The sequence below is a fragment of the Mesitornis unicolor genome, unplaced genomic scaffold (assembly GCF_000695765.1).
Source record: "Mesitornis unicolor isolate BGI_N332 unplaced genomic scaffold, ASM69576v1 scaffold17550, whole genome shotgun sequence".
In the NCBI taxonomy this organism is placed as follows: Eukaryota; Metazoa; Chordata; class Aves; order Mesitornithiformes; family Mesitornithidae; genus Mesitornis; species Mesitornis unicolor.
In genome coordinates, this window is record NW_010156595.1 from 2128 (window position 1) to 11167 (window position 9040).

The window sequence follows — 9040 nt, forward strand, 5'->3', positions numbered from 1 at the left end:
AGATCCGTAAGTCTTTTTCTGTCAGCAAAGGACAAGGCAAAGAACGTTTCCTGCTTATGATGATTGCCATCAGGCACAGCAAGACTGTGGGCTGCTCATTGTGCAAAGAAACCCTTGCTTTCCTGAGCATAATGCTTTCTGCTATTCCTGGTGTTACGGCATTTATAAGCATAAATTAAGCACCCACTGGTTTAGCAGTGAAGTACAGGTAAACTAATGGAGACTAAACATAGGTATTCAGAATGCAGTCTTGTCTGAAATTATGCCTCGGTGCAAATCTTGAGTTCTCAAACTTTTGTTCAGATGAAGTGAATGAAAGGAAAAGCAGCAGCATTTTGCTTTCAGCCCTTTTTGAATATTTACTTCATCTGCTTCCTCTGATATGTCATCATAAGAGAAACGCAGAAAACCCAGAAGATCGTTATGTCTGCAGCAGTAATGTTCTGGACAAGCTGCAGCCTGGTATGCATGCTGATACGGAACTTGGCATTTCTTCTGGCTTTTGAAGGCGGCTTTTACTGTGATTTCTTGATGACTCCAGCAGCTCTGGAATTATTACCTGAGTGCAATAATAATGAAATTCTTCTTTTCACTTACATGTCTGAGACTGGAATTGCACTTCCATTCAGGCTATTACAACAGCAAGTGTGGTTAAAAATAAACAGTCCATAACCTCCTTCCGTGAGCACACTGAGGAGAAGGATACCTTGGATTCTTACACACGTCAGAAGTGTCTTAGATCCTGCAGCAAACTTGTGCTTATTTTCAGCACAGCACAAATAGGACTGATAGCCTTTGGACAGCACGGCTTTAATCTTCCCACAGTTTCAGCAAATCTGTATTACAGGCATTTCTATTTTAAAACTTCTTGCTGTAGTCATCAACATTTTGTCACTTACTTACACTTTACCCTAGAAAGGCATTATGAAACATGGTGTCTGTGTAGCCTCTAAGAAAAAGAACATGCATTGAATCCAAATACTTCAGGATATTTTTATCCTGACAAAAGGATAAAGTAAGACATGCTTGAGGAAAGACATGCTTGGTAGTAGTCATCTAGTACATTGTGACAGTTTAGTTTGTTTACAAATGAAGTGGAAAAATAGTTCTGTCATAGAAGCTGGTTTTGCATGTAAGTCAGCATGCTAAGAAGCAACCACCATCTCATGTTGCTTTTCATAGGGACTTGGAATAACTTTCTAACACTGAACACAGTGTCTGGTTGGACTTGACATTTGAGGAAACTAGGGCACTTTTAGCTTTATGGCTAGAATAAGAAAATATTCGCCAAAATTTGCAAATACAAATATGAGAAAAATTAGCTTTTTACTTCTTTATGATTCATTGAAGAGCTAGTATCAAACTGTCTTGGACTAATATGAACACTTAGAAGTATAATAATGCTACTTTGCATATGACTGCTGACTATGCAGTCTAAAAGAAGTATATTGTTCCTATAAATACAATAGCCGTACAGTTTAAATGGTGACATCAGGAGCCAGCTGAGAATTAAGAGATGATTGGTTAAATATGTTGCAGACAAACATGGTTGGTTTCTGGTGGTAGCTGTTAGCTGTTTGGTGTTTGGGTTCTAGACTGGTTATTGGCACAAATATGGGTTATGTTCGGAAACTGGAGGAAATAATTCTTCATGCTGTTTAGCATAAGCCATTGAGTTAGAATTTTAAACCCAGTATTTAAGGAATAAAGTGTTCCCCATTGCAAACTACTCTCTGGGATGTGGGAGGGCCTCAGCACCCGAAAGGTCCGTGCTGCCACCAGGTGTCAGTGTACACATGGCTGAAACCACTCTTGCTGTGCTTCCTCCGAGTTTGTTCCTAGTAATAATCTTATCTGGGATTGCTTTTCTCTTGTGCTGAATAATTGCACGGCTAACACAGCCCTTGTGCAGGTACTTATTTCTAGTTCAGCGGTTTGGTAGCATTAGAACTACAAGTAAGCTGTAAAATCTTGGAGTAAAAAATGGTATCAGACCTGGGCATCACTAATGCAGCTGATATCTTAGAAGAAACATGACAATTTCCTCCTCCTTATAGTTGAAGGGCCAGTGTTATTTTTTTTATACACTGGAAATTATTTAGCCGATTGAGTAAATAGGAGGGAGAAGTGTATTGAGACTGTAACAAGAAAGATTTAATACCAAGGCAGACAGACGGATTGACAGCAATTGTTTAATGGTCTGTTGATGCAGATTTTTTTGAAAATGGTCAGTTCTGACAGAACTTAAACTAGCTATGACTAGAGGAAGGCTCACAGAAAGTAGAGCTTCTCTAAGTAGTGCCTGCCATATAAATAGAAAATAATTACAAGCTTTTCTGGGCAAAATGAGAATCTTCTTCCTCAAGGCATAAACTCACATAGACTTTAAAATGATGAAGTAAGTAGTGTATGGAGGGAAGGAGTGTTTATTTAAAAGAAAGAAGAAAAGTTAATCTATTGAAAAGTGAGGTCACAGAGGGAGCTGTGCAAAAGAAGTTAGTACAAAAAAACCCTCAAAACAATTTCAAAGGACAGTTGGCTCACTAAACTCTTGCATCTTCAGAACTGAATTGCAACTGCTTTAAACTTTTGTGCAAGTTGGCTTTGTAAGACTTGTGGCCTTAACTGAACTTTTAAGTTTTTCTTTTTACTTAAATACAGGTTTGTAAGCGAATGGACTTGGTTTGCCAGCGTATGTTGAATCAGGGATTTCTGAAAGTGGAAAGATACCACAACTTGTGTCAAAAACAAGTTAAAGCTCAGCTTCCAAGGTGTGTACCAGTTAAAACTGTAGTTAAACTTAAATGTGCTAGATTCTCTTAAGCAGATTATTGAAAAGGAAGTTCTTGCTAGCCGATTAAACTTACATATCCTGAAAATTTGCATCACATTTGTTTTAATTTCATTTTTTTTCCAAAAGCACCTTGAACCTAAGATCTAATTACAAAATAATGGTGAGGATGAATGTCAGTTATTGTATACTAAGAACTGGAATATATGGGAAGCGTCTTCATTTTTTCTAAATGGAAGAGTGGGTCCTGTATTATTCAAGTAAGGACTCCAAGGAATGAATAAATGCCATTCCTTTTCAAGACTGACTGCCTTCACTGATGATTTAGCTACAACTCTGCTTTAAAAAAAGCAAGTTTTTTTAGTGCCAAGGATTAAGCAGGGGAAAGGGAGGGGGTGAGGATTGACATGTGAGCATTACTGGGAGCTAGTTTCTCACTAAAGCAATGTCTTTTCTCCTCTTTCCAGTGAGTAAGTTCAGCTGCTGCTGTCTCCTGTCACATGTCCCAGCTAGAGTGAAGAAACTAAATGCTACTTACTGTAGAGATCCTTTGTCAAAAGAGCTTATATCTCAAACTAAACTTTGTAGCAAGCACTGGTAACATATTACATTTATGTTAATTGTATTAAAGTACTAACTGTAGGAATATGAGAAGATAAAAATATTGACACCATCTCAGTGCCCACTGCTAGCTAGTACTGAAAGCTTGTTTTTAAATAGTCCAAAATTGCATAAGAAGTTTATGGATCACATAGGATGTAGGAATTATTGAGAGAACAAATGTCCAAGTGTAGTATGCTCTTACTAGCTGGTTCTCAATCTGTATCATTTTTTCCCTTAAAAACAGAACTAATGTTAGTGGTTACATTCCAAACCTCAAAGGCTTTTAAGGGCGAAATTAAATTGAGCGATTGTTATAGTTTTATGTTGTTGACTCACTGTTAAATCACTGTCGCTTAATGGTCTGTCTTCTAGACGGGAGTCGGAAAGAAGGAACCATTCATTAGCTCGTCATGCAGACATCCTTGCTGCTGTAGAAACGAGACTTTCTCTGTTAAATATGACTTTCATGAAGTATGTGGATTCCAATCTCTGTTGCTTCATACCTGGAAAGGTAAAATGTAGACTACATTATGTGAATGTGTATCTATGTTTAGTAAATATGATCGTGTAACTTAACCTGGGACAGCTCATACAAATTTATATAATGTGTATATATACACAGAAGTTGTTTCAGATACTTGCAAACAAACACACAAGCCAATACTCTGCTAGAACAGGCAGTCTGGAATGAATGAACCAGACTATATTGAAGTATTAGTTATTTTAATCTTGATTTCCATTTTTCTTAGATTATCTCTTAATTCTGAATTTTGACTTGTGGTATATATATATCCTATACGACCTTTTACAGAAAACACATGATATGCAGGGTTTAATTCTGAATTTTAATTGTACAAAACAGCTGGAGGACAGATAGTCAGAAGATGTAGTAATTTAGACTACATGTAGCACTAAGCACCCAGTCAATCAGGAAGATTTTAGGCACCTTTCTTAAGGGTTTGAGTACTTCAGATTAACTGAATTGAGATATTTAGTATGTGGAAACGCTGTTCAGTATTACAGTGGATGGGGTATTTTTGTACAGTAGGTGGAATTAGTTTTACATGTAGATGAAGTGTGTTAAATATTAATACTACTGAACAATTCTGGTGTTTCAGAATACTACCCTGACATAAAATACAAATTATGCAAGCAAGCTACACATCAGAGTTACCACTGTTTTATAAGCTGTGAAAACAGAAATGCACAGAGGGATTGACAGAATCATTATCTGCAGAAGACTGGTGCAGCTCAGGGTTGAAACAAGATCTGTGAACATTAGCCTAATCCTCTGTTCGTTGATCTTTCCATGTGAGGTTTGAATATGTTTGTATAAATTTTTCATGGGCAGAGAAATGGATTCAGGTGAAGCATGACTGGCATTTCTACATTTAGTATGGTAGGACAGGCTGTTGGCATGAAGTGTGTTTTTATCTTGAAAATGTAACTTGATTTCTGTATACTCTTCTTGAATTGATATTTAATTAATTTTAAATTAAATCGTTATAGTTTACATATGCTTATTTGACTTTATATTGTATTTTTATATATACCATGTATTTTTAAAAATGTAATATAACATAAAGTCAAATAAACTTAAGTCTTTGACACTTACATAGTAAATGGAATAATTAAAAAATGTTGCCTTATTTTTTTGAAGAGCAGATGAAAAGGCAGTAGTCAGCTTAGACCTGGGGTATGCAGGAGTTGGGCAAGTGAGCTTGCCAAATATTTTCCTCGTGGGCACTGAGTCGTAAGGACCTTGTGATATAACAGCTAAAAAAGCTTTTTAAAAATTACTTAGTGTATGAGTTTGCCAGCGCTGCTGGTGCTCTCTCAGCACAAGTATCAGTTCACCAGAAAATCCTATTTTGGTCAAGCAGATTTAAGGCTTATTGTTCACTTACAGTCTGTGGTTTCCCCCCCACCTGCCCTGCTCCCCTCAGGACATTTCGTTTGAATTGAGCTGCCACAGAATTGTCAGGAAGTGAATTTGTGTTAGAATATGTGAATCCTGATTTCAGGTTTGGCATACTGTGTGTTAGCCTATCACCATATCCTGGTGATAGCAGAGCACTGCTGCAGGATTTTATGTTGAGGGTGGCAAGAGAATGCTTTGAAGATGATGTTGCTGACAGGGTATAATGTGGGTAAAATTAGAGAAGTCTTTTGTAAGCTTGTTGCATGATGAGACATTTTAGTCTTGTCTAGCTTTTACAACTTTTTGGCTAAGCTTCCTTTCCTAAAACACAAGATGCCACCAATGATTCGAAGTCCTTTAGATCTGTGTTCTTTAGGAGACTCTTCAACCATTCTTCATCCTGTGTAAAATACCCGTGTCAGTAGTTTCAGTAATAAGAGCCTGGCACTCCTGTCTTGACCTGCCTATAATTCATAGATTAGCGAGACACTTTTCATCTCTCTGTATCTCTCCTAACCAAAAGGCTTGTTTGTGAAGCCTGTTAAGAGGGTGCTTATGTTTCCTGTCAGCAGTGGATTGATGTTTTATAAATTAATTTATTTTGGACTTCATCTGAATTTGGAATATTTTCGGTGTATGCAAGTGGACTCGAGTAAATATTTACAGCTCTTTAGACTGACATGAGGATAATTCTTGTTGTTCCATGCATGTGTTTCATATGCTTCGTAACTGGCTGGGGGAGCGACTGCTCTGCAGTGTGGCTTAGAATATCTTGCTCCAGGTTCTCCAAAAAGAAATATAACCTATACTCACCAGAGCATAATCATAACTTAGAAGTCAGGTATGGATGTAATAAAACAAAATTGCACACAAAGAACATTATTTCATTAGTGTGAAGAGAGCTGTGATAGATCGAGTGAATAGCTTCTCTGATATATCATGAACAGCACTTCATTTCAAAAAGCTGATCTAGAGCTAAAGTACACAGTAGTATGCAATAGTTACGTACTAAAAGCCCCTGAATTTGCCCGCACTTCTAGAATGATCTGAAATAATCTTGCCTTTATCAGAAATTCCTAATTCTTCTTAAATGTTTTAGGTAATAGATGAAATCTATCGTGTCCTACGGTATGTAAACTCTACAAGAGCTCCTCAGAGAGCTCATGAAGTTCTTCAAGAACTAAGGGACATTTCCTCCATGGCTATGGAATATTTTGATGAGAAGATTGTTCCAATACTGAAAAGAAAGATGCCCGGGTCAGATGTATCGGGACGTTTGATAGGAACTGCCCCAGGTATTAATTCCAACATATAGTTAAGTTTTATTTAGTTTTTCTGTAAAAATTCACAGCACTGTGTCTTTTTAAAGCTCACTTCCTGAAATGCAAGCTTTATTACATAAATATTGATGATACTTGTTTCTTAAGAATGCTAACTGGAATTCATTTGCTTTGAAATTTAAGGAGCCTTTGTACTACCAAAAGAACGGTCACTTGAATGTATGTTAGAATTGTGCATAGTGTGTATTCATTAAACAAATGCTTTTGTGCCACCAATGAATGAGACTTTATCATTGCACTTGGTTGAAATTTGGCACGAGATGACAAGTAGATGCCTTTTATTTTCAGGATGGCCAGCAAATGAATTAGCCTAAGCTGTTGTAGTGTGTAGAGAGCTAGAACATACTTGTATGTGCTTTTTTACTTTGCTGAGGTGCTAATGTATACACTAACAAGCAAAATACTTACAGGTAATAGTGAAAAGGCAATTAAAATAACAGTCTATAAATAACCAATTAAACTGGTCCTTTGCAGACTCTGTCAGACTTTCCAGAACTTTTGTGAACCAAAGTCTAAGGTAGTTGCCTCATATAGTGGCCAAAAGTGAAAGGTTAGTAGAGCTGTAGTGTTTTCCCTGAGCTGAACATCTTCACACTTCTTAGGAACTATGAAATTAGCTCTCTGAAAGGATAACTTAATACAAATTTTAAAAAAACACCAAACAAACAAACAAAAAACCCAACAAAACCAAAACAAAACAAAAAACATCTTAAGCAAAAATGATAGCCCTAACTGTAGGAGCTTGTTGTTTCTGGTATGTCCTGTCGGTCCTTTTAGCCCTAAGTGTGTACACCACCTCTCAATTATGTTCTGTTAGTTATACTTAATTCCATTGAGTCTCAGTTAAGGAGTACTGCCCCAAACCAGAGTTGATGTCAGTTTTCAAGGCCAAGGCTTTATGTGGCACGAAAGTGCCTATCTTGTGTTGAGGGAGGAGCATAACCTATGTAATAACATCATAAAGGAAACAAAAAGAGGAGGAGTATGGCTGTTCTGACTTCGTAGTGCTTAAAAGTTGTATCTTACTTGTACAGCATTGCTAGAAGAGTAAAGTGGTAGCAAAAGTTATAGATAGCTTTTTATGATAGGAAAAGTGAAAGAAATTATACAGTAGCTGTTAGTCTCCTTGATTTGCAGGAACATTATTAAAATCAACATTCCCAAGGTCAAATTCCAGTATGGTTTTAGTACTTAGGAAGAGTGGTTCTAAAGAAGCATGGAAAATTAATTCCTTCGTTCTAAAAAGTAAGTTAAACTGAAATACCTTGTTAAGCCCCAAACCACAAAATTTTAGAACTTTAGCTGTCTACAACTAAGACAGCAGAATTGTACTGCTCTACTGAAATATATTTATTTAATATAACTGTTCTATAATAAGTAATTTATAGACATGTTGTGGCTTTTTGCCTTAACATCTGTGACACTAAGTCTAGATTACAGTATCTCTACATAGTTTTTGATACAGCAAAAGGAGAGTGGCTTATATACAGGAAATGAATCAAGAGCTGTTTTCCAGACTACTGAAAATCTCAGTATTTTAAATTAAGCTAGTTGTGCTCTGAGATACCGTATGGTTGTCTTAGACACTGAAATGACTAAATCTGTTTACATGTTCACGTAACTTGCAACCAGTATTCAGATTCATGATTGGATAGTAGGGATAAGCAAAATATGAAATCTAGGACACAATTTCCACTGTTGTCTTAAAGTTGCAGAGGATTAATCACCATTTTCTCTGAAGTTCCAGGGCCTTCTGCAGCACTGACAACGATGCAGCTCTTCTCCAAGCAGAACCCTTCAAGACAGGAAGTCACCAAACTCCAGCAGCAAGTAAAAGCAAATGGCACAGGCTTGACAGCACTAAAGCGGGAAATCTCAGAGCTTCGCATCAAAGTGCAAGAGCAACAGAAGCAAGTCCAAGATCAAGACCAGAAACTGCTAGAGCAAGCCCAAATCATAGGTGAACAGAATGCCCGATTGGCTGAGCTTGAACGCAAGCTGCGAGAGGTGATGGAGAGTACAGTAGGAAATTCTTCAGGTTCTGGCTCAAATGAACAATCTCCTAGAAAACGGAGGAAGGTGGTTGAATCCACAGACTGTCCTAGGAAATCCAAACGCCTTCGAAACAGAAAATAACTTGGGAGTAAATGGCACCTTCAGGAGGATACACTGCTTCAAGTAGCCCAAGCGGATCTGCTTGTTTGGATACTGTGACTAGCTTCATGGTGTCACTTAGGCTGCTGGCTCTTCAAAACACCACGTAGACTTGAACAGTAATTTTCTTTCATTGAGACTTTTCTCCTGCTTTCTGTATGGGTGGGCCTAATGCACAGAGTCTGTAAGATTTACAATAGATACATACTAACCAGACCTGCTCTGTCATGT

General features: G+C 37.3%; 1 protein-coding gene across 1 annotated transcript; it reads left to right on the forward strand.

The window, feature by feature from the left end:
* Positions 1-2661: 2661 nt before the first annotated feature.
* Positions 2662-8791, forward strand: FBXO28 (F-box protein 28; the record flags this gene model as incomplete). Its single annotated transcript, XM_010193890.1, has 5 exons — positions 2662-2771; positions 3767-3905; positions 6415-6610; positions 7844-7900; positions 8397-8791. Coding segments are annotated over 5 exons (897 nt in total), but the record flags the coding sequence as incomplete, so codon positions are not given.
* Positions 8792-9040: the final 249 nt, after the last annotated feature.